Source organism: Saccopteryx bilineata, chromosome 4 (genome assembly GCF_036850765.1).
Source record: "Saccopteryx bilineata isolate mSacBil1 chromosome 4, mSacBil1_pri_phased_curated, whole genome shotgun sequence".
Classification (NCBI taxonomy): Eukaryota; Metazoa; Chordata; class Mammalia; order Chiroptera; family Emballonuridae; genus Saccopteryx; species Saccopteryx bilineata.
In genome coordinates this window covers 159,343,203-159,369,437 of record NC_089493.1, presented here as the reverse complement: position 1 = coordinate 159,369,437, position 26,235 = coordinate 159,343,203, and the positions used below count along the sequence as shown (strand labels likewise).

Here is a 26,235-nt window from a genome sequence, read left to right as displayed (position 1 = left end):
ATAAATTAAGTGGTCTTAGGTTTGCATCTGACAGCCTTCAAGATACCACAGGCCCTGTCCCCGTCCTGCCCCGCATTCCAGGAAGAATTGACAAATGGGGTTGATGCAGCCCAAGATCCTTTCAGATAGGCTGTGGTCCCCTCTACACAAGCTTCCAACCCAGTGGCACTTTAAGGATCCCAGTGTTCCAGGTAAGACTTGAGGTCAGCCAATCTCCCCCAAAGTCCTCAGAAACATCATACCTATAACGAAGACCATCACCATGTGGAGACCACTGTACCCCTTCAAAGGTTGTTTTCTCTCAGCAGTCTACTCTCTATATACTCAAGTCTTCCCAAACATATTATTCCAGAAGTCACTGATAAACAACTGCATCACGTGGCCAAGCTTTAGCACTCAGTCAATGACAACGAGTTCCTGAAAGTCAGTCTATGCAGTGTTCTCATATATGTATGACTCCTATGCCAAAGAGAAAGCTTGGAGCTCTTCCTTCCAGGGTTCTTGATTTCAAGCAAGGAGCTAATGTTGCTGAAAGTTATGTACCCAAAAAGGTTTGTTAAAAGCACTCTCATACCTTTTTTGACCCAACTAAAAAACGAAAAACTTTAAAACCTCAAGATATTACTGATAAAATTGTTTTAAAAGGATGTAGTGAGGGCCCTGGCCGGTTGGCTCAGTGGTAAGTGTCGGCCTGGCGTGCAGGAGTCCTGGGTTTGATTTCCGGCCAGCGCACACAGAAGCGCCTATCTGCTTCTCCAACCCTCCCCCTATCCTTCCTCTCTGTTTCTCTCTTCCCCTCCCGCAGCCAAGGCTCCATTGGAGCAAAAGTTGGCCCGGGCCCTGAGGATGGCTCCATGGCCTCTGCCTCAGGCACTAAAATGGCTCTGGTTGCAACAGATCAACGCCCCGGATGGGCAGAGTATCACCCCCTGGTGGGCATTTCAGGTGGATCCCAGTCGGGCGCATGCGGGAGACTGTCTGACTGCCTCCCCGTTTCCAACTTCAGAAAAATACAAAAAATAAAAAAGGATGTAGTGAACCCTGATTGGATAGCTGTTGATTAGAGCAGCATCCCCATATACAAAGGTTGCGAGTTCAATCCCTTGTCAGGGCACACAGAGAAACAGATTGAGGCCCTGGCCAGTTGGCTTAGTGGTAGAGCATCGGCCTAGCTTGTGGCTATCCCAGGGCACACAGGAGAAGGGATCCTCTGCTCCACCCCTACTCCTTCGTTCTCTCTTCTCCCCCCACAACCATGGCTCAATTGGTTTGAGCACATAGGTTCAAGGTGCTGAGGATGACCTTTAAAAGCTTTCCAACCATTGACTTTCCTATTAACATACATAATCCTCACATTAACAAGTTCCTTGAGGACTTTGCATTGTTGAATGCAATAGAAATTGTAATAAACACCAAGACTTAAAAATATGGTCTTTCTCAAAATTTGGGGAAATTAAGAGACCAAAATACCTTAGAATATAACGGTAAATTGTGGTATGAACCCCAGAGAGCTTATTTTTTTTAATTGGGGGGGAGGTGCATTTATTGGTGGGGTTGCTTCCAATATGTGCCCTGACCAGAAATCAAACCCACAACCCTGATGTTTTGAGACGATGCTCTAACCCACTGAGCTAACTGGCTAGGGCCCCCAGGGTTCTCTTAAAAGAGTACTAAATGAATAAACTAAGTAGAAAGTTACCTTATTTACTGAGCACAAGACTTGCTAAATATGGGACCTTTAATAGCTTTTTCCTCCCACTGCCTCCTCTACCTATATGAATAAGAATTATTAAGCAGATCTCAAAGTTAACCACAATAACAAAACTTATTTTTTGGGGAGTGGGGTGTGCAGACTCAAAAATATTTCTAGGAAGGGGAAAATTTTTTATCTATTGGTAAGTCATAGTCCTTTATAACAGAGACCTGAAAGTGTTCCTATATTCCGACTTTATACCAGGAAAAAAAAGGTGGAAAATAGTGATCAAAACCTTTTCATTGGATACTAGTCTGTACAAAAACTCTAAATCAACTAAAGTATTTTCATAAATTGGGATGAATATTTTAGTTCAGTAGAATTTCTAAAACTAAACTCAATCCCTTTATCTCTTAAGGGATAGTACAGTGACTGGCTTAAAAGACCAGACTGCCTGGGTTCACATCCCAGCCCTATCACTTACTAGCTGGTTGACCTTGAGTTAAGCCACTTAATCTCTTTGTACCTAGTTTGCTTATCTCTAATAATTACCTCATAGGATTACTGTGAATTTGAAATGTGACATTATGTCAAAGTACTTAGAATAGTGCGTTGCACAGTGTTGTATGTTAGAAGTATTATTACAGAGGAATTGCATCGCAAATGTATTTAAATCTTAACATGAATCCACCTTTATACCTAAATAAATTAATTCTAGCTTCTTGCCATACCATTTATAAAATCTGTGAGGAGTTAAAAGTAAACGTATGACATAACCTTGTAAATTCAAGGTTCAAATCTGGTACTCAAGCAAAGAAATAGAATCTGTTCCAAAGTTGAAGGAAAAAACTGAGGAGTAATTCAGAGGCTGTTCCTAAGAATTTACTCTAGTGGGAATGGGGAGTAGGTATGGGTTTTATGCACGTGTAGAGTTGACTGCTTACAAAGTAAGATGTATTACCCTTGTACTTATCTTATTGATAATTGAAATATTTGTTGTAAATAAGGGAAGGAAAACAGGTTAAGGATGAAAACAGACTTTGAAGCACTGTCCAAATAACATGTAATGAAGTTACATGTTATTAACTTGATTGCTACTGTATGTAATCCGAGAGTCATTCACTGGAGTAAATGTCTATAGGAAGTATAATTTTAGAGCTAAATATAAAAGCATCACTCAAAAGTACCTTTAAATAAAACATCTTTTTTTTCTTTCGGCCATTTTCCCAGTGAGTGAACTCTCCAAGTTCCTAAGACCACTGACTCACTCCCAAATTTACCAACTAATAAATTTTAAAGGGAACCATTAGCACTTATGCTTCCAATGCTAAACTTTACTTAATAGAAGCTGTAGATATTGCCATCTTAAGAGTCTTCCAATAAAGAAACTCTCGCCTGACCAGGCGGTGGCACAGTGGATAGAGCGTCGGACTGGGATGCAGAGGACCCAGGTTCGAGACCCCGAGGTCGCCAACTTGAGCGCGGGCTCATCTGGTTTGAGCAAAAGCCTACCAGCTTGAACCCAAAGTCGCTGGGTCCAGCAAGGGGTTACTCGGTCTGCAAAAGGCCTGCGGTCAAGGCACATATGAGAAAGCAATCAATGAACAACTAAGGTGTTGCAATGCATAATGAAAAACTAATGATTGATGCTTCTCATCTCTCTCTGTCCCTGTCTATCACTCTCTGTCTCTATAATAAATAAATTAATTAAATTAAAAAAATTTATTTAAAAAAAAAGCTCTCAGCTTATTAAGCTAGTGTGAATATGTTAAGAAACACTCGCGGTTACTGAAATAGCTGTTTTAACTACTAGAAGGACTACACAGGTGGTTCAATAGAATTACTTGTATATTTTCCATTTTCTATACTACTCGAAGGCATAGTGTTGTATTAGCCTTCTACAATACTGTGTTTTAAATTTATCCAGTAAACTAAGATGCAGTACAACTTTTATACAATTTAGGAGATTAAAAAGAAGTCTCCACAAGAGAAAGCAACTCAGCAGGCCCTGGTAGTAAAACATTTTTTCAGAATAAACAAGTATGCAATTGCATTAAAAGGCAGTTTCAAATATTTAAATTATACCAAATATCTGCCTTGCTCATGCAATGCAACTAATTCTTATTTGTTGCTAATAGAGGGGTATGGATTTTTGGTAAATATTTATGGTTTTACTTTCTTCATTATCAAAAAATTGTAAAGTGCTATCAAGGAGCAGAACAAGTTGGATCAGCTCTCTGCTCATGGTAAAGGTGCTAATTCCTCATGGTAGGGGTGCAAATTGTGAAATCACAAAATGTAGTTTAACAGTAAGTAGAGCATGATGAAACAGTAACAAGTGGCCTAAATAGAAGTTGAACAAAACAAAACCAATTAGGTCTATAATTGCTCAATTGATACTAATATAGGTGGCATTCAAAATAAAATTTGAGATTATAGTTGTTTTAGAATCAAATTTGAAGAATTTCTTGATAAAATATAGATCCGTTCTTTTGAAATTGAAAATGAAACTATCAGTTGATGGAGAGCTAGAGACTTATTAGCCCCTCCTACACAGGTAAGGAAATAAGTGACAAAGTCTCTTGCACTGAAGTTATGTATTTTAACAGCTTTACATGTAATATTCATATATAAAAAACTTTAAGTGCTTTTCTCCAATTTAAAAATCTAAAGAATTCAAAAATAAGGCATTCAATATTTGAAAAAAGTACATTTACAAAATGTGTATATTCTGTCATGAAAACTCCACACCAACATTATACACTTGGAAAAAAATACAAACAGGATATATTACAAATTTATGTAAGCAATAACTTAGTTCACACCATGCAATAAAAAGTACATTAATCAAGATACACAAGCTTTTGTAGGTTCTAAACGGAAGGGCCTTTTTTTTCTGTAGAATCCTTAAAACCTGTGGCACTTAAAATTTGTTAGCCTTTCTCTACTGAGAGGTAAATTATACACAACAATGATGAAAAAGATTAACAGACCAGTTGTCTATTATTATGAATCATTCCAGCTTTGTTCAACAATGGCTGAAACTCTTTTCTCATATTCTCGTTTGTTTTCCTGATAAAGTTGTGCTGCCTGGCTATTGGCCGGGCTGTTTGGATTTGGTTCATCCAGCAGAGACTAGAAGGAAAGAGAAGAAAAAACAGATTTGCAGTTATTCTTTATATTAACATCAGTCATATAAGCAGCACATAAATTATACAAAATTGCTGAACTGAGTATGTCTTACATATTTTTAGGTCTAAATACTTTTCAGAAATGGTTGATAAATATAGTAAGAAGATTCCTGCAACTAGAAAACTTAAGCTTCTTAAATCACTCAATTACCTTAAGACCTCTAATCATAAATAAACTGGAAATAAGCAGTTTGATTAATATACAACACTTATAAATGGTTTAACAATTAACATTTCCCAAAGTGAAGCTCTCCTATTGTGGTTACTTGGCAAATGTCTGACAATAAGTTAGATAGTTAATCTTGTTTTCTTTAACCAATAAAATATATACATCTAGCAGCAAAGGAATGATATAGGAAAGTTAAAAACTGTTTTATAAGATGACCCAATTAAAGCACAAGTGTAATAGGAAAAGCTTTAAAAAGGTCACAAAGCAAAATGTTACTCCTGCTACTCTCTGAAAGGCAGAAACCACTGGCCGAACCAAAAACACCAAGGCTAGTATGTTCCCAAAGGAAAGTTTATTTTAAAAATGCCTGGGTGCAGGCGGCCTGAGACCAGCAAAGGGAGTCAGCCCCAAGGGAGAGATGGATAGAGGTTATATGGATTTGTCAAAGGGCCTTGGGCAAAGGTGGCTGCAAGATTGCTGCTTCTGTTTGTGGTTGGGAGTGGCGCCACAGTTCCTCAAAATTGTCTGTACCCTTCAATTGTCCTTTATCAGCATCCTGCTGCAATGAAGGGCCTGAGCTGGATTACTGAGTAGGCAAGTGCTTCTACCTCCTTCAGGCCTGCATTGTGCTTAAGAAAGATGGTGGCTGAGTAGCCATTTTACCTATCCCTCTTAAATCCACATAACTAAAACATCATTCCCTCCATCTGTCAGCAAAACTGTCATTCAAGGTCAACTATGAAACATTCTGTCAGAATGCTTTGGCAAATAGTTATACTACTTTTCTTTTTTTTCTGATACAGAATTTCTTGGATGGGGCAACTTACTCAATGCTTCGCTGCACTTGGCAGTTTCTCAAGGTCCCTATGGTTTTTCTAAGCAATCATCTTTCTCTTCTCCCAAGATTTTTCATATATTTCATGGGCACAAATAATACTTGACCTGTGAGAATCTTTGCTTATATACGAATAGGAAAATAATTGTGGATTTGATCTAAGGTAGTTACTAATGAAAAAGCAGACCGTCATCTATCTGAAAATCATGGGGTTTGTCTCAGCTCTGCGACTGGTACCTGGTAATAGGAAGGTTTGTTGGCTCACTTGGTCTTTAGCTTATTCCTAAAGGAGCCACTGGACCCCAGAGTCTTAAAAAATTATGAAGCATCTTATTACACACTTACCTGAATTGATGTTAAAATAGAAGATACATCATATGTTGGACTCCATCGGTTCTGAAGGATATCTAAACATATGCTACCATCAGCATACACTGCAAAGACAACACTAAAACTGGTTACATATTGACTTCATCATATCTAACAATTAAAAGAAATCTTTACAAAAACAATGTTTGCCACAGACAGAAGTTCTGAACTTCAGGCAATAACTAAAGCCCTTCTGTCTTACAAAAGAACCAGTCTTAAATACCAAGGTCTCTTATTTTATACCTTTTCATTAGGATGCAGAGTGAGAGTTAAACTTTTTCAGCAAATCTGTTTAAATTCCATATTTCTAAATATTCTTCTGTGTGTGTGTTTGTGACAGACACAGAAAGAGAGACAGATAGGGACAGACAGGGAGATGAGAAGCATCAATTCTTTGTTGAGGCTCCTTAGTTGTTCTCACTGATTGCTTTCTCATATGTGCCTTGACCAAGGGGCTACAGCAGAGTGAGTGACCCCTTGCTCAAGCCAGTGACCTCGGGGTTTTGAACCTGGGTCCTCTGCGTCCCAGTCCGACGCTCTATCCACTGTGCCACCACCTGGTCAGACTCTTAAGTATTCTTAAATAAAGCTCTTGGGGAAAAAATTTTATTTTAAATTTATTTACTTACTGAATGATTGATTTTAGAGAGGAAGAGGGGGTGAAGTAGGGAGAGAGGAAGAGGAGGGAGGGGACAGAGGGGGAGAGAAAGAGGGATGGAGGAGGGGAGGGGGAGAGATACCTGTTCCTGTATGTGCCCTGACAGGGGATTAAACAGACAACCTTTATGTGTCTGGATGATGTTCCAACCAACCAAGCTATCCAGTCAGGGCAAAAAAGTTGACTTTTTTTTAACACAGCAATTCCACTCCCATAAATTACTTTAAAGAAGAGAGAAAGAAAAAGGAAAAAATCACGGATATGCAAAGTTTTATTTATAGATGTTCACTACAATACTATTTATAAGAGTTAGAAATTGGAAATGTGGAAAATAATTTGACTTTGGGTGATGGGTACAAACATAATCAATAGTTCAAATGCTATAGAAATATTTACCTAAAACCTATATATTTTTATTGGTCAATGTCACCCCTTTAAATGTAATTTTTTTAAATAAAATTTAAAAACACCACTATTATAGCCACCAGAAATGGTATACATCTACCCTATGTTAACTGATGTAGAAAGATACCCATAATACATTACCTTAATAATTTTCCAGTTATTTTTACAGAGTAATTTCATTTTTGTAAAGATTTTCATTTAAGGTATTGGTAGCTGCAAACACATTTGTAAGACTAAATGCTAAAATGTAAGTAGTGGATATTTGTAGATAGAATTATGAATGGTATTATTTTCTTTACCTTTTCTTGTGTTTGTGATTTGTTTTTGCACTGAATATGCATTCCTTTTATAATTTAAAAAATCAAGTAATTAACATGTTTTAGAAGTCTTTAAGACTTAGGAGGATTTCCCCCTCTCTATTGAATTCATTATGTAAAAACACAAACAATGAACATAGATTTTTACCCATCTGCAAGATTATATATCTGTATGATAAATTTCCAGAAGTAGAACTGCTGCTGTGTTGACAAACGGTAAAAGCATTTAAATGTTATAGATACTGCCAAACTGTAGAAAGCTTCATGGAGCAAGCCAGATCACTTTACATAAAAACAGTAATGCAGCTTTTTGGGTGGAGATGAGACAAATTATATTTAAATATTGTCACAGGCCTCAATCCTGGGTCCTATTCCTTCATAGCCTTCACATACCCTCTACGACAATGGTATTCACTCCCATGGCCTCAATTACTATCCATGTGCTAGTTTCCAACTGTTAGCTTTAGATCAGATTCTAAATCTCAGGTTAAAAGAAGCAATGTCGTTGGCCTGGCGTGCAGGAGGCCCGGGTTCGATTCCCGGCCAGGGCACACAGGAGAGGCGCCCATCTGTTTCTCCACCCCTCCCCCTCTCCTTCCTCTCTGTCTCTCTCTTCCCCTCCAGCAGCTAGGCTCCATTGGAGCAAAGATGGCCCAGGGGCTGGGGATGGCTCTGTGGCCTCTGCCTCAGGCGCTAGAATGGCTCTGGACGCAACAGAATGACGCCCCAGAGGGGCAGAACATCGCCCCCTGGTGGGCATGCCGGGTGGATCCCGGTGGGGCGCATGCAGGAGTCTGACTGCCTCCACGTTTCCAGCTTTGGGAAAAAAAAAAAAAAAAAAAAAAAAAGAAGCAATGTCAACTACTTACTGTCAATCCACAAGAACATCACACTTAGCAACCCAAAGAAAAAATCATCACCTCTGTAACTCCCATAAAAGGATTAAATGATTTAAAAGTTTTAAACTAGTTAACTACTTTTGAGAAGCAATCAGAAAGTAAACAAGAAACCAAACACCTATGGATTGATGAATAAACAAAATACATTATTATCCATACAATGGAATATCATTCAGCAATACAGTACAGGTAAAAGGAAAAGAAGTACAGATAAGCATTACAACACAGACGAACCCTGAAAACTATGCATGTTAGCTTAAGTTAGTTACAGAGCAATACACATAGTATATGATTCCATTTATACGAACTCTCCAGAATAGGTAAATCTATAAAAACAGAAAATATCAGTAGCTGCCTGGGATTGGGGGTATTTGGGAGAAGTGGGGAGTGACTGCTAATAGGCATGGGATTTTGGGGGAGGGCAATAAAAGTGTTCTAAAAGTGATTATGGTCATGCTTGCACAACTCAGTGAATATACTAAAAACCATTAAACATATTTAAAATGGGTGAATAGTATGGTATACGGTATAAATATTTCAATAAAAATGTTTAAAAGAAAAATAAACCAGAAAATTAATAAAAAAGCATTGATATCAGAAAAAGGAAAATTATGTTATTAATAAGGATTAAAAATAAATATATTGTTTCCCTATCAAATCCTACACTAATGCACATATCCCCTGTACATTCTATTCTACAGTATCCCACCTTGAATTACAGAGCACCCTTACTACAATTGGGGTTGATTCAATACCAAGTCTAAGTCTGATAAAGCTACAGTGGAATAAATGGTAATTTCCCCCAAAAAGAAACAAAAATTAAAATTAAACCAGCCTTGACTTAAAAAAAAAAAAAAAAAAAAAGGGCAGCTAGAAAGAAAAAGAAAAAGTAATTAAATTTATTATTGGAAGTCAACTAGTTCCAGACACATAAACGTATCTCTCCTGAGTAGGGAGCTCTAACTGCCAATAGCCCACTCACACAGTTTGCAGTACTATAGACTAGATGTACAATAAAGAATTCTGAAAATGTTCCTCCAGAGATTAAGTTAACTGATAGGGAAGATGGCATTTAAATGAGCAAAAGGTTACAAAGAAAAAGAGCTTAATTAAATATTTTGGAAAATAAAGCCTTTCAGACTTTATAAACCAAAAATATATTAAAAGTAAATAACAGCAAGTCAGGGAGAGCAAATATAACTACGAAAGGGTCAGCAATCACTTAAGAAAAATATTAATAAACTTCTAAAAGTGAAAATAGGAACAAGAAAAAAATTAAAAATGGTTTTTGTTTTTTTTAATTCAGAAAGAGGAGGGGAGGCAGAGACAGACTCCTGCATGCACCCCAACTGGGATCCACCAGGCAAGCCCACTAGGGGGCAGTGATTTGCCCATCTAGGGTGTTGCAGAGCGACCAAGCTCTTCTTAGAAAAGGGGGGAGGAGAAGGGAAGAGGAGGGGAAAGGAAGAAAGGGGGAGGGAAAGAAAGAAGTCAGAGGAGGAGGGGTGGAAAAGCAGATGGATGCTTCTCCTGTGTGCCCTGACCAGGAACTGAACCTGGGACATCAACAAGCTGGGCCTATGCTCTACCAGAGCCAACTGCCCAGGGCCTAAAAACTTTATTTTAAAAAGCCTTTAAAACAGAGGTTGGAAACCTATGGCTCGCGAGCCAGATACGGCTCTTTTGATGGCTGCATCTGGCTCACAAATACTTTAATAATAAAAAAAAAACAACGTTAAAAATACAAAAACATTCTCATGTGTTACATTCCATTCATTTCCTCCACTCATGTTCATGGTTGCAGGTGGCTGGAGCCAATCACAGCTGTCCTCCGGGACACCACCAAATTTTTATTGGATAATGCATAATGTACATGGGTCGTTGTATGGCTCTCACGGAATTACATTTTAAAATATGTGGTGTTCATAGCTCTCTCAGCCAAAAAGGTTCCCAACCCCTGCTTTAAAACATACAAGGCCTTGACCCAGTAATCCCATTTCTAAAACCTTATTTAATAAATATTCATGGGTATTTGAGAAGATTTATTTTCGGGAATATTAAAAGTGCTAAAAATCACCAACTGGAGACTAATTAAAATAATGGTAAAGTTGTAACAGAACATTTTGTAGCCACTAAAAATGATGTAAAAAAGTATTTAACAAAGGAAAATGTTCATAATATATAAAAATATTACTGAACCTGATGGGGAAGTGATGCTCATTGCACTATTCCTTTAACTTTTCTATATTTTTGCAAATTTCTTAATAGTAGAAAACATTTTTTAAAAAATTAAACTTAATGTATAAATTACTGATTTGGTACAAGCATTTATTTGTAAAAGCTAAATTTTAAGTGACAAATTCTTTTTTGCATCTTTCACATTTCTACAGGTAAATAGGTATTACTTGAAAATCACAAGTTATCAAAACAAAAGAGCTTTTATCTCAAATTTTGTAGTCTTCATAAGACTACAAAACATGGCCAATACTGACACGGAAGCAGCATCTGGATGGGGGCCTAAGCATGAGAGAAGTATGGGGCAACACCTAAAAGGAAGAAAACGTTTTTCCCCCTCCCCTCTATCATTTGTAAAGTCTAGTAAATTCTACTTACCATTTGGATGAAACATTTTGGATAAAAACCTAACAGTTGGCGGTTTATTTGGATATTCTTCAGAAAATTCTATTACTAGTTTAAAAGTACCTAGATAGAAAACAAACCAAAATAATTATAGTAAAAACAAGTGTAACTTTAAAATCTCTTCATCAAGGAATTCTCAACTCATACTGGTTTTCGCACCACATAAAAATGGGAATTAAGGTTTAGCACATACAATATGCTAATATAGCCTAACCAGTGGTGGCACAGGGGATAGGGCATCAACCTAGGATGCTGAGGTCCCAAGTTTGAAATCCTGAGGTCACCAGCCTGAGCAACGGGTCACTGGCTCGGCTTGAGCCCTACCCTGGTCAAGGCACGTATGAGAAGCAATCAATGAACAACTAAAGTAAAGCAACTACGAGTTGATGCTTCTCATCTCTCTTCCTTCCTGTCTGTTTGTCCATGTCTGCCCCCCACTACTGTTGCTGGGGAAAAAAAACCCCAAACCAAACCAAAGAAGCCTGGATCACTTAGTCGGTGAAAAAATTTGGCCTGACCTGTGGTGGCCCAGTGGATAAAGCGTCGACCTAGAATGCTGAGGTTGCCAGTTCAAAACCCTGAGCTTGCCTGGTAAAGGCACATACAGGAAGCAACTACTATGAGTTGATGCTTCCTGCTCCCCCCCCCCATCTAAAAATCAATAAATAACAAAATTATAAAATAAAAAGAAGTGGCCCTGGCCAGTTGGCTCAGCGGTAGAGCGTCGGCCTGGCGTGCGGGGGACCCGGGTTCGATTCCCGGCCAGGGCACATAGGAGAAGCGCCCATTTGCTTCTCCACCCCCACCCCCTCCTTCCTCTCTGTCTCTCTCTTCCCCTCCCGCAGCCAAGGCTCCATTGGAGCAAAGATGGCCCGGACGCTGGGGATGGCTCCTTGGCCTCTGCCCCAGGCACTAGAGTGGCTCTGGTCAGGCAGAGTGACCCCCCGGAGAGGCAGAGCATCGGCCCCTGGTGGGCGTGCCGGGCGGATCCCGGTGGGGCGCATGTGGGAGTCTGTCTGACTGTCTCTCCCCGTTTCCAGCTTCAGAAAAATACAAAAAAATAAAAATAAAAAATAAATAAATAAAAAGAAGTGAGGTGCCCGAGGACTATGACAAAGGACTCAGATTGGAGGTATAGGAGGTAATGTGAAAGGTTCTGTCTCATTAACAATCCCTTCACTTAAATATGCCAGTAAACATTAGTTTAACTGGCTACTATTGTTGCCTATAGACCAACATATTACATTTTGATTAGCTTGTATCGGTATTTTCTGGTCAACAGAAACACAGGCATTTAAAAAAATTAAGCATTTGTAGCAAAGTAAAGAGACAAGAGAAACATCAATTTGCCCTGGCTGGGTAGCTTGGTTGGTTAGAATATCATCCTGATATGTAGGGTTGCCAGTTCAAGACCTGGTCAGGGCACATACAGAAACAGATAGATGTTTCTGTTTCTCTCTCCTTCCCCTTCCTTTCTAAAATCAATCAATCAACAAAAACAAACAAACATCAACTTGTTTTTCTTACTTATGCATTCATTGGCTTTAGAGATAAAGAGGGAAGAAGAGAGAGAAGTGAGGGAGGGAGAAGGAAGGGGGAAAAGGCAGTGGGGGAGGAGAAACATTGATTTGCTGCTCCACTTATTTAAGCATTCATTGGTTATTTTATGTGCCCTCACTGGGAATGAACCACAACCTTGATACATCAAATGATGCTCTAACCCAGTGGTAGCCAACCTAGTCCCTACTGCCCACTAGTGGGCGTTCTAGCTTTCATGGTGGGCAGTCGTGGAGCAACCAAAGTACAGTGTCCATAAAGTCATGGTGCACTTTTGACCGGTCACAGGAAAGCAACAAAAGACGAGAGAAATGTGAAATCTGCACCAAATAAAAGGAAAACCCTCCCAGTTTCTGTAGGATGATGTGGCAGCATGTGCGCATGCACAGATGATGATGTAACACCGTGTATACAGTGGAGCAGCCCACGGCCATGCCAGTCAAGATGTGGACAGTACAGAGGAAAGTTCAGTGTGTTCTGTGGCTCGCTAAATTTGAATCCGTGACCAAAGTGCAACGTGAATATTGGCGCGTGTTGAGCAGATAAAATATATTATGCTTACTTTGTTAAAAATAGCGCTGCCCACGTGAGGCCATTTCCCAGGTGATATAAATGTGTGTTGAGAATCCTTGTAGCCTGGGGCTTGGTTTTGGGCTTAAGCCTTTCCCACCCTTTTTGATGTGGGGTGGTACAATCCAATCATGCCTCAGAGAAGTGACTTTGTATTAGAGACTTCCCTATTTTGTATATTGGATTAGAGGTTGTGAAGCTACAATATAAAATGGGGGCAGAACGAGAGTTTGCTCTCTTGGTTCCTGGGATGATTAGCATGAGAGAGCAGAGCACAGAGCAGAAAGAGGCCATGTGGCCAGGAGAAGCAGCCAAGATGGCGGAGTATTGAGTGAAAGGCCAGTTTGTGCAGTTTGATGCTGGAGAAGGAAGGAGATGGGGAACAGAGGTGAATAAGTCTGGTGAGCTAGAAACCTTTGATTCTAGGAAACTCGGATAAGTCAGTAGCTTTGTGAGCACTGAATGTGAGTGGGTTTTGGAGCCCAGTGTGTGTTTTTACTTGCCCGCCGGGTGCAAGCTAGAATTAAAGACTATGGCCCACCAGTTTGTGGCTCCGTTGTTTCTTTACCGACTGTCCGAATCCAATGCGAACCTGCATGGGCTGGGCGGCTGTGATGGTGTGCCTGGCTGTGGCTCCTGGCTTTACAGAGCGTTTATAACGAAGCGCCACCACATAGGAATAACGTTACTCGGTGGGATAAGCAGTTGAAGGAAACCGGCAGTTTGGTGGAGAAACCCCATTCTGGTAGGCCATCAGTCAGTGACGAGTCTGTAGAGGCTATACGGGATAGCTACCTAAGGAGCCCTAAAAAATCTGTGCATGAGCCCATATCGAACTGCACTGAATAGGTCTGAAACTGGGAGAGTTTTCCTTTCATTTGGTGCAGATTTCACATTTCTATCATCTCTTTTTTTTTGTTTTCCCTGAAGCTGGAAACGGGGAAGAGACAGTCAGACAGACTCCCGCATGTGCCCGACCGGCACGCCCACCAGGGGCGATGCTCTGCCCCTCCCGGGCGTCGGGGCGTCACTCTGTCGCGACCAGAGCCACTCTAGCACCTGGGGCAGAGGCCAAGGAGCCATGCCCAGCCCCCGGGCCATCTTTGCTGCAGGAGGGGAAGAGAAAGACAGAGAGGAAGGAGAAGGGGAGGGGTGGAGAAGCAAATGGGCGCTTCTCCTGTGTGCTCTGGCTGGGAATCGAACCCGGGACTTCTGCACACCAGGCCGACGCTCTACCACTGAGCCAACCGGCCAGGGCCACATTTCTATCATCTTTTGTTGCTTTCCTGTGACCGGTCAAAAGTGCACCATGACTTTACGACACACTGTATAAATAAAAAGATAGATTTAACTATAGTAAGTTGTTTTATAAAGATTTATTCTGCCAAACAGAGCAAATTCGATGTAAAGTACTTGGTAAGTAATTATTATTATATGCTTTAACTTGCTATAACTCTGCTTTATAAATTTTATAAAGTAAAGTTACTTCCTTACTTTATAAATCACCATTACTATGGAACCAGTGGGCGGTTAGAAAATTTTACTACCAACAGAGATATAAAAGTGGGTGGTAGGTACAAAAAGGCTGACTACCCCTGCTCTAACCAGTGGTCGGCAAACCATAGCTCACGAGCCACATGTGGCTCTTTGGCCCCTTGAGTGTGGCCCTTCCACAAAATACCACGTGCGGGCACTACCTCGATAAGGAATGTACCTACTTACATAGTTTAAAGTTTAAAAAATTTAGCTCTCAAAAGAAATATCAATTGTACTGTTGATATTTGGCTCTGTTGACTAATGAGTTTTCAGGCCACTGCTCTAACCAACTGAGCTACCCAACCAAGGAACCATAGTAAACTTAAAAAAAAAAATGTTGCCCTGGCCAGTTGGCTCAGCGGTAGAGCGTCGGCCTGGCGTGCGGGGGACCCGGGTTCAATTACCGGCCAGGGCACATAGGAGAAGCGCCCATTTGCTTCTCCACCCCCACCCCCTCCTTCCTCTCTGTCTCTCTCTTCCCCTCCCACAGCCAGGGCTCCATTGGAGCAAGGATGGCCCGGGCGCTGGGGATGGCTCCTTGGCCTCTGCACCAGGCGCTAGAGTGGTCGCTGCGGGGCGACGCCCCGGAGGGGCAGAGCATCGCCCCCTGGTGGGCAGAGCGTCACCCCTGGTGGGTGTGCCGGGTGGATCCCGGTCGGGCGCATGTGGGAGTCTGTCTGACTGTCTCTCCCCGTTTCCAGCTTCAGAAAAAAAAAAATTTTAAAAAAAATGTTACCAACTTACTTATTTTTATTTGATTTAGAGAGAGGAAGGGGGAAGAGAGAGAGGAGAAAGAAAGAATGAGAGGGATAGTAAAGGAGAGGGAGAGTGAAGAGAGGGAGAAAGAGGGGAAGAGAAGAGAGGGGGGAAGGAGGGCGGGAGAAAGGGAGAGCAGGAGAGAGAGAGGGAGAGAGAGGGAAGGAGAGGGAGAAACACTGATTTTGTTGTTCCACTTATTCATGCATTTGTTGGTCAACTCTTGTATGTGCCCTGACCAGGGACTGAACCCACAACCTTGGTGCACTGGGATGCTTCGACCAACTGGGCCACCCAGACAGGAGCCTATAGTAAACTTTTAAAAGATCTTTCAACTATAATTCCAAATCAATTTCACAGAAATAACACTATTAGTGACTTTGGGTTTGTCTTCTTAGACTTTTGTGTTTATTCACTATTTGGCAAAGTCCACTAATTTTGAGGAAACTCACCTCAAAGGTGAGTTTGTTGAAGAGGTACTCAACTACAACCCTTGGGCATACGTATTCCTGATGAAATCAATAGTAACCATTCTAGTTGTCTCTACAAGGTTCTTTCCTTATTTCACCAATGCAGTAAAAAAAAAAACCCAAAATATACAAACTATAATTAAAAAATAAAAAATTTAAAACAATCTAAAAACTCCCAAACAACAAAAACCCTTAATTAACCTAAATTCTAAACTCCTGGCTTCAGTTTAACAAGATTAGAGGCATATATTTAGTAAAATATTATATATTTATCTTCTTTACTAGTCATATATTTGGTATGCAAACTCTACATTTTTTTTTGTTGTTGTTATTTGGAAAATTGGGATTAAAGAGGCCAAAGTTATGAGCAAAATTAAAGGTGACATCCATTTCATATTTTGATGTATTAATAGAGGTACTGCCTCACCAGGGGGTGGCGCAGTGGACAGAACGTTGGACTGGGATGTGGAGGACCCAGGTTCAAGACCCCAAGGTCACCAGCTTGAGCATAGGCTCATCTGGTTTGAGCAAGGCTCACCAGCTTGAGCCCAAGGTCGCTGGCTTGAGCAAGGGGGTCACTCAGTCTGCTGTAGCCCTCTGGTCAAGGCACATATGAGAAATCAATCAATGAACAACTAAGGAGCCGCAATGAAGAACTGATGTTTCTCATCTCTCTCCCTTCCTGTCTGTCCATCCCTATCTGTCCCTCTCTCTGACTGTCTCTGACACACACACACACACACACACACACACACACACACACAGAGGTACTAATGAAATGTATAGTTAGTGAAGACAGCCTTATACCTAATTATGTATTGTTAAAGCTTACACTTTATTTTCAATTATGAAAATGTGCCATGTAAAAATTTCAGGTAAACAAAAATATGAAACAGCTATTTTTAGGCTTAATAAATTTTTTTCAGCCTGATCAGGCAGTGGTGCAGTGGATAGAGCACTGGGCTGGGACACTGAGGACCCAGGTTCAAAACCCCAAGGTTACTGGCTTGAGCGTGGGATCACTGGCTCAGCTGGAGCCCCCCAGTAAAGGCACATATGAGAAAGCAAACAATGAACAACTAAGGTGCTGCAAATATAAGTTGATGCTCCTCATCTCTCTCCCTTCCTGTCTGTCCCTTTCTCTCACTAAAAAATAAAAATTTTTTCATATTATGGGGTCTCTGACTCCCAACCACACCAAACTTCCAATGTGAAGTCACAGCATGTGAAGCTAGGAAGAGATGTATGCAACAGCATACCATTTTTTGGTATAAAATATAATTTCACTTTTAAATACTGGCTCTCTAATAACCGGCTTGCAAAAATTCCCAAAACTTTTAACAATTTGTTCTCACAAATTGGTACAAGCTGCCTCCAACTCACCACTGGCTATAACTATCAATATGCGTTGTATTAGAAATTATAACTCAGCAAATCTTAAAATATGTAATAACTATAAATTCATCACACATTTACCCAAGTACACTTAATGAAAAAATAACTATCTTCCCACAAATTAGTAAGAAATGAAGCATTGTTTTTACATTTTTGCAAATCTCTTTAATGATTGAACGAAAGAAAACTGTATTCTCTTAGCTGCTTCTGCATTTATTTATTTATTTTTTACAGGGACAGAGACAGAGTCAGATAGAGGGATAGATAGGGACAGACAGACAGGAACGGAGAGAGATGAGAAGCATCAATCATCAGTTTTTCGTTGCGACACCTTAGTTGTTCATTGATTGCTTTCTCATATGTGCCTTGACCGTGGGCTTTCAGCAGACTGAGCAACCCTCGCTCGAGCCAGTGACCTTAGGTCCATGCTAGCGAGCTTTTTGCTCAAGCCGGATGAGCCCGCACTCAAGCTGGCAACCCCGGGGTCTCGAACCTGGATCCTTCCGCATCCCAGTCCAATGCTCTATCCACTGCGCCACCACCTGGTCAGGCTGCTTCTGCATTTAATCTGTTGTAATATGCTGTTTTGTTTGAGGAAATCAGGCATCACACAATTATGTATATGAAAAAAGGAGTATTTTTTAAAAATGGTTATTGTATTGATTTGAGAAGGGGGGGAGGGAGGAAGAAAGAGAAGTAGAGGAGAGACAGGAGCATTGGTCTGCTCCTATATGTGCCCTGACGGGACTGAACTGGCAATCTCTGTACTTCAGGATGATGCTCTAATCAACTGAGCTATCCAGTCAGGGCAAAACAAGTATTTTCATAGACTTTTCAGATAACTAAATTTTTTTTATATTACACCAAAGAAATGGTAGGTTTTTTTAAAGGTTACTCTGAAACCATATAAACCTTTTGCATCAGATACATTTGGAAAATATTGGTTCACTATTATACACATCTAGCCTGACCTGTGGTGGCACAGTGGATAAAGCGTGGACCTGGAATGCTGAGGTCACCAGTTCGAAACCCTGGGGTTGCCCAATTAAGACACATTCGAGAAGCAACTACTACAAGTTGATGCTTGCTGTTCCTCCCACGTTCTCTCTCCCCCCTCTCTAAAATCAATAAATAAAATCTTAAAAAATCTTGCCTGACCAGGTGGTGGCGCAATAGATAGAGCATAGAGCTGGGACGTGAAGGACCCAGGTTTGAAACTCCGAGGTCGCGCCTTGAGCACAGGCGTGGGCTCAGGCTCACCAGCCTGAGCGTGGGCTCATAGACATGACCCCATGGTCGCCGACTTGAGCCCAAAGGTCCCAAAGGTCACTGGATTGAGCAAGGTGTCACTCGCTCTGCTGTAGCCCCCCCCATCAAGACACATATGAGAAAGCAATCAATGAACAAGAAATCAGCGAACAACTAAGATGCCGTAACGAAGAATTGATGCTTCTCATCTCTCTCTTCCTGTCAGTCCCTATCTATCCCTCTCTCTGTCAAAAAAAAAACAAACAAACCCAAAACATCTTTTAGATGTCACCATATCCCACCACCAAACCCTCCCCCCAAAATCAAAAACCACCTACTGATCTTGTCAATGAAATCTTTTTTTGTGTGTGACAGAGACAGGGACAGACAGCACCACCGCCTGGTCAGGCTTGTCAGTGAAATCTTAAAAGAACTGGGAAGCTGTCATTTTATCAGAAGCAACAAATATTGCAGCTCCTTTCCCTAACATAACAGCTCCTTTAGGTCACTTTTGAGAATATGTCTGTCAAATAAATACTCAAACCTAAATAATCAGTTTGTCTGTTATTCTTTTGAGAAAAAAGTTCTAAGAAAGCAGCAGCAGTTCAAGCTGTGACTCAGACAATGCAGAACTGCTTTTCCTCCAGACAATCCTCAAACTTGGGTACACAAGAGAAGTACTGTATGCATATTTCCCACTTCATCACACAGAATATTAAAAAGGTGTATACTCAAGGGTCAGAATTTAATATTAATAATTTCCACTTTCTCATCAAGACATTTTAAAGTAAAACTGCATTTTTTTTTTTTAATTTAATGATTTTAGAGGAAGAGGGGGAGAGAGACAGGAACATGTCTGTTCCTGTATGTGCCCTGATTGGGTGTCGAACTGGCAACTTCTGCGCTTTGGGACAAAGCTCTAACCAACCCAGCTACCCGGCCAAATTCCAATGACAAACTCAAATGTACAGTTTGGTGCCATTGTCTTGATTTGCACCAAGATGCTAAACTGCTCAGGTCCAGTTTTAGTCATTGATGCTTTTGTAGCATCAGTGCAAATGTCAATACAGTGAAAAAGGCAAAAAATGTCTTAGTATTGGTACGAAGACAGTTTTGATCACATGGAACCCCGGAAAGAGCCTCAGGGACCCTAAGGGGTTTATGGACCACCCTTGAGAACACCTAGGTGTAGAGTAAAAAGCTTAAGTCCTTCAATACCTCTTTAATTTCTAACCCCAATCTAGAGATAACTACTGATTATAATGTGATATACAATCCTTTAACTACACACAAATTTGCATGTATGTACTTAGTAAAAATGTGATACTATAACATATATTATTCTATAACATCCTCATTTGTCCAGATCTACCTCATTTCTTAGCAGGTCTATTAATATTCTGGAGTATAGTTATATTATAATTTTTAACCATTTCCTTTCTTGGCATTCAGGTTATCTCCTTAAAAATTGTGTGCAATCAGTATCTCTATAAATATCCTTGCTGTATTAATGCTAATGCCATTTTGACAAAACAAAACTGTTTAACAATTTTTTTAAATGGTATAATTAGGGAAAATCAAAGTACCTGGTTAAAATCAAGTTGAAAAATTCAACTGTAAATACATATTAGCACTAGTTTTCCAGTTCCGTCTCTTGTTGAAAATACTGAATTTAACACGCAAAATGTTATGAGAAATGCTATTACAGGTGTTGAATGCCAGCTGTTTGTGAAACTACTAGCAGCTATGTATATTTAAGAACAATTTCAACTCAACATCCTATCAATATAGACAACATAGTTAAAAAAAAAATCACAATTACCCTCCTGGTGTTTACCTAGGAACATTGTCAACATGCTACAAGGCCATCATAAACTCTGCTCAATACAGACCCTACCATCTAGGCCAGCGGTTCTCAACCTGTGGGTCGCGACCCTGGCGGGGGTCGAACGACCAAAACACAGGGGTCGCCTAAAGCCATCGGAAAATACAGGTTGAGAACCACTGATCTAGGCTTATGGTTCTATTGGTTCTATAGCCAAATATCAAAATAACAGAGTAAGTGGCAACAAAGGTGATCAAGCTGATCAGAGTCCTGTAAACTATAAATTCTCAACTGCGGTATTTAGTTATAATTTACCTATTAACAAAACAAAAAATAGTTTTAAGTAGCTACAGTGATGTTACAATTTCTTACTTTAAAAACCTCTTAATATCATAGAAAACATGGAGAATGACTTACCATCTTCAAAGGGTGTCCCTTCTGGCCTGAAAACAAGAAGATTTCTGATTAAAAAAGGTTTTTCATTCTTTCATTCTGCTTCTTCCTGATTTTCAAGAGTGGAAAGGATAAACTCAAACAGAAAGGGAGGCTCATTCTGATGTGTGGAGTTTTGAAGATATTATTTAGTATCATCTTAGCCCTAGATTTTTATAGATGTAGGCCTAAAAGGCAACTTTTTTTTTTACAGAGAGAGAGAGAGACAGACAGACAGGAAGGGAAAGAGATGAGAAGTGTCAATCATTTGTTTTTTGTGCAACACCCTAGTTGTTCATTGATTGCTTTCTCATATGTGCCTTGACCGTGGGCCTTCAGCAAACCGAGTAACCCCTTGCTCAAGCCAGCGACCTTGGGTCCAAGCTGGTGAGCTTTGCTCAAACCAGATGAGCCTGCGCTCAAGCTGGCGACCTCGGGGTCTCGAACCTGGGTCCTCCGCATCCCAGTCTGATGCTTTATCCACTGCGCCACCAGCTGGTCAGGCTAAAAGGCAACTTTTATTTTCTAAGTTTTCTTTTTAGGGTGGCTTTACAAAAAAACAAAACCAAAAAAACTTGTCAGAGTTTTAGCTTAAGAAGAATTCAATGGCCTAGGATGGTTGCTCAGTGAATAGAGCATCGGCTCAGCATACGGGTGTCCTGGGTCTGAAACCCGGTCAAGGTACACAGGAGAAGCGATCATTTTTCTCTCTGTTCCCTTTTTCTCCCTCTTCCCCTCCTGCAGCCAGTGCCTCAATTGGTTTAAGTGTGGCCCTGAGTGCTAAGGATAGCTTAGCTGGAGTACGTCAGCCTCAGGCATTAAAAATAGCTCAGTACTCCAGCATCAAGCATCTGCCCCAGATGGGGTTGCCAGGTGGATCCTGGCCTGGGCGCATGCGGGATGCCTCACTATCTCCCCTCCTCTCACCTAAAAATAAATAAATAAAGAATTCAGCTCATAAATACTAAGCAGTCATTTTGTAAATGTGTGTATTCTAAAGAGAAAAATCCTATTTTAATTTACATCACTAAGATGGAAATACTCTATAGCAGTGGTCCCCAACCCCAGGGCCGCAGACCAGTACTGGTCCGTGGGCCATTTGGTACCGGTCCAGAGAGAAAGAATAAATAACTTACATTATTTCCGTTTTATTTATATTTAAGTCTGAACGGTTTTATTTTTTTTAAATGACCAGATTCCCTTTACATCCGTCTAAAACTCATTCTTGACGCTTGTCTCTGTCACGTGATTCATTTATCCGTCCCACCCTAAAGGCTGGTTCGTGAAAATATTTTCTGACATTAAAACGGTCCATGACCCAAAACAGGTTGAAGACCACTGCTCTATAGTTTAAAATAAATACAACACTGAAACAGTGTTCTGCTTTTCAAGAGCAATTTCTCATTCAAATTGGATAGACATAACTTAAGTCATCAAGAAATCTACTTTCTTTTTCTTTTTTTTAGCAAGGAGAGACAGAGAGACAGGCAGAGAGACACAGACAGAAAAGGAGAGATGAGAAGCATCAACTTGTTGAGGTCCTTTAGGTATTCATTGATTGCTTTCTCATATGTGCCTTGCAGGAGACCAAGTAACCCCTTGCTAAAGCCAGCGACCTTGGGTCCAAGCTGGTGAGCTTCGCTCAAACCAGATGAGCCCACGCTAAAGCTGGCGACCTCAAGGTCTCGAACCTGGGTCCTCCGCATCCCAGTCCGACGCTCTATCCACTGCGCTACCGCCTGGTCAGGCAAAAGCAAGTTTCTTTTGTTCAAATCTTTTACTTGCCTCCATAGCGCAATTTCATTTTTCCTAAGCAGCAGCATGAAGCTTATTACTTGCATGGCATATCCATGTTAACAGCCTGAATTTAATATAATCATTTTAGAACTGGCACCATACTGATTTTTCCACTAGTCATAACTAATTCAGAGGCAACTCAGAATCATTTAAGTATTCCCCTTTAAAGTTTTAGTGAAAAACCCTAGTTTAAAAAGAGTGAAAGAACAAAAGATCAAGTCTGGGGAAAAAAAACGAAAGAACAGGCATTAGGAAATTTTAAATTAAAAAAAACAAAAACAAAACCATATATGCAATATATATGTAATATGTAACACTGCTTTTCAAAGATTCCACTCAGCTAAAGGCCTATTTCATTTTATTGAGCTTCCTTTTATTGTGCTTCACAGATGTTGCCTTTCTTAAATAAATAAAATATAAGGCCCTCAATCAGACACACACACACACAATTTGCTTTATTGCAATGGTCTGGAGCCAAACACGCAGTATCTCTGAGGTATGCCTGTATTTCACACTAGGCTGTGAAACATTTTTCATTTTTATCTTGCCACACTGAAGTTCTCAATATTTTTGGTTTCTAGCCCTTTTATATTTCCAATAGAATGCAAGCATAAACACTTGCTTGGTGTATTTTTTACTAAAGAATTTTTCTATTCTCTTTTAGTTTCAAATGGTATTTTCATTAAGTAAAATCAAAATCATTATGAAATTATATGTATTCACACCAAAATGCAAATAAATTTTATGTAACTGCTAAAACTTAAAAAAGTATTGACTTTTTCTGAGAGGGGGAGAGATGAGGGAAGAGGGGTGAGAGATAGAGAAACATCAATTTGTTGTTTCACTTACTCATGCACTCATTGGTGGATTCTTGTACGTACCGTGATTGGGATTGAACCCACAACCTTTGTGTATCAGGATGATGTCTAAGCTGCCTGACCAGGACTTGTAACTGCTAAAACTTTTATGGAAATTTTCTTCCCCTAATTTACCTTGCAGTTTCTGTAAGGTCCCCATTTCACCTCAGCTTCTGTTCCTAGTTGCACATTTTTAAAAATAATCACCACACCTATCAGTTGTTTTACCTTTCAACTTACCCAAATATAACTGCATTCCATTGCATGATGTTGTTTTCAGATGGTGCTCCACTCACACCCACAGGTGGGTCCTCTTGCAATCTAGAAATCCATAGTAGTAATTTTAGAAGTTGAACCTTTGGGTCACTGAAATAGCCAAAGAGAACACCTATAAACTATACTATCTACTTTGATACGCAAACTAAACTTATTTCCTTGTTCCTGTGCTGAGCTGGAATAGACTAACAACAAAAAAAATTTTGACCAGGTCTATGTTAATTAGCTACCTCTCTAAATTATCTAAAATTCCAAAGGGCTTGGGAGGCTTCAAATATCATCAGGGTCAAAATTATCTTTCAAGAACTAATGTATGTGCAAAAAATTTGAGTCCTAACCAGGGCTATTTGTGCAACCTGGTCACCAATTCCTCCCCCACCCCACCCCCAAACCCAAAACTCCTCAGTGTAACCACCACCAAATGACTGAAAACATTCAGTTTGATTAGGAAATGAATTTTAGGCAGGAAAGTTCTTTTATCCCATTTGCTTAAATTAGCAATGGCTTTTAAAGTAATAAAAGGTTCGGTCAAGTTTTCTTTCTCTCAGTCCCTATTTTAAAGGCTCTGCACGAACAGTAAACTCACCTCTCAGGTCAGAAGACTCAATAAATACAAAGCTACCTTCCAACATTTGTCATTGTCCAATTCTTGTAACCAGAAGGCCCTAGGAAAACTACCAAAGGTATAGCATGTGTTCAATTCAGAATAAAGCAGGGAATCTAAGAAACCAGAATAACAATGAACACAAATCGGAAGTTTTATTTGAATTTCACTCATTCGAATTTTAGCTGATCTTAAATTGACTGATTTCAAGCTTTAGGAGACGACTTTCATATGAAACAGGGCATTTCCTTTTAAAGACTCAGTGAAAAATAATAAATTTCTTTATATAAATAATATATACATATAATTATATAATATATAAATACATTTCATCTCTTTATATAAAACGTATGTATAAAGTACATCTGTGCATATGAATAAAAAACATATACGCAGTGATTGTCATGTGGTATACTTTGAAATTAGTCCACATAAAAATTACTCTTTTCAAAAGTCAACCTCAAGAACAGAAACGCTGCTTGACGGCCACCAAAGGTAACCGGCGAGGCGAAATTACGAACATATTCAGACCGAACATATTCAATGATAAAATTGGCCAAAGCCCGAAACAATGGCTTCCGAGCGCCTCACCTCCAACTTCATGTAATGGCGAAGTTGAAAGGTTACTTCCTGAAGACTAATCTAAATTTTTATACTAGATATTCTGTCTCAATCACGGCAGGTCTCCTCCAAAAAGAGAAAGAGAGAAAGAGAAATTGAAAGAGAGAAAAAGAGTGAGCGAGAGAGAGAGAAGGGAAAAAGAATGTGCAGATCGCAATGCTGTTTTCTGTTACTTATCCCCGTACCTTCAAGTAAAAGGTTAAACAAATGAAAAAAGTCACCTCCTCGTCACCAACCCCCACACCTCCTAACAAAACCCTATTTTACAAAAGGAGGCCCAGGGAGTATCAGGTTAGCGGCAGGCTCGGGGAGGCATTTTTCCAGACTCGGGAGACTATAGATAGGGCTTTATCCGCCCGGCTGCCGAGCGGAGTTCCAGAGGCACTGGCAGCCGGCGCTGCCAGCCGAGGCCAGCGCCCAGCCAGCGGTCAAGGTCCTTGCAGGCGGGCGGCGAGAGTCGGGTTTCGGAGGGTGGGTTAACCGCCGCCGGCCCTCGCGCTGCGGACCCCACCCTCACTGCAGGGAGAAAGGGCGCCTTTCGCCCCAGCCCTGCCCTCCGAGGGCACCGCACGACCGTCCGACAAAGCCGATTCGTGGAAAGCAAGGAAGCAGCTTCCCGCAAGGGCTCGCTTTTGGGGGACAGGGACGGGGCACGCAGGGTGCAGGAGCGGGGTGAGGAGCGCCAGGGCGACACGTCAAGTAGCCGGCCCAAGCGGGCAGCGGGGACTCCTAGGAAGCAAAGTTGTCTTTTTACTTTTGGGGGGGAGGAGTATCGAAATTTCTTACGTCGGAGGAGTGAACAAACAAGGATGAGAGAGTGCGGCCGGGGGCTAGAATCGGCCTTCCGCCGCTCTCAGGGCCCACAGCCGGCCCGGGGAGGAAGGCGAAAGGAAGGTGTCCCGGGTTCCCGCCCCATAGGGCCGTAGCTTTGGGGAAACGCCGTCGCCCAGGCGAAGGTGAAGGGCCTTACCGCTTGAAATCCCTCATGAGCCTCCTCCGGGCGGGGGTCGACATGCTGCCAGCTGCCCCGCAGTCAGTCTGAAAGAAAAGAGTCCGCGCAACCCCCACCCCCACCCCCAACCCCCGGCGCGGAGGCCGAATCACAGCCACCGCCA

At 40.8% G+C, this 26,235-nt stretch overlaps 1 protein-coding gene and 1 long non-coding RNA gene across 5 annotated transcripts in view; one reads left to right on the top strand and one right to left on the bottom strand.

The window, feature by feature from the left end:
* LOC136333394 (uncharacterized) overlaps window positions 1–4,513 on the top strand; it is a 6,405-nt gene extending 1,892 nt beyond the window's left edge. Inside the window, exon 2 of the long non-coding RNA XR_010731027.1 lies at window positions 20–4,513. This is a non-coding gene — a long non-coding RNA (uncharacterized lncRNA). The remainder of the gene's footprint in view (window positions 1–19) is intronic.
* Window positions 4,479–26,235, bottom strand: UBE2B (ubiquitin conjugating enzyme E2 B). Of its 4 annotated transcripts, none has more exons than XM_066272482.1 (6): window positions 26,091–26,235; window positions 23,860–23,940; window positions 20,951–20,976; window positions 11,150–11,239; window positions 6,234–6,322; window positions 4,479–4,828 (listed from the first exon to the last, which is right to left on the bottom strand). In XM_066272482.1, the coding sequence occupies exons 1-6, from the start codon at window positions 26,132–26,134 to the stop codon at window positions 4,700–4,702; spliced, it is 459 nt and encodes a 152-aa protein (XP_066128579.1). In that variant the 5' UTR covers window positions 26,135–26,235; the 3' UTR covers window positions 4,479–4,699. The 4 variants fall into 4 exon arrangements, with proteins under 4 accessions (XP_066128579.1, XP_066128578.1, XP_066128581.1 ...); XM_066272481.1 differs by having other exon boundaries at window positions 23,860–23,985; window positions 26,091–26,205; XM_066272484.1 differs by lacking the exon at window positions 11,150–11,239.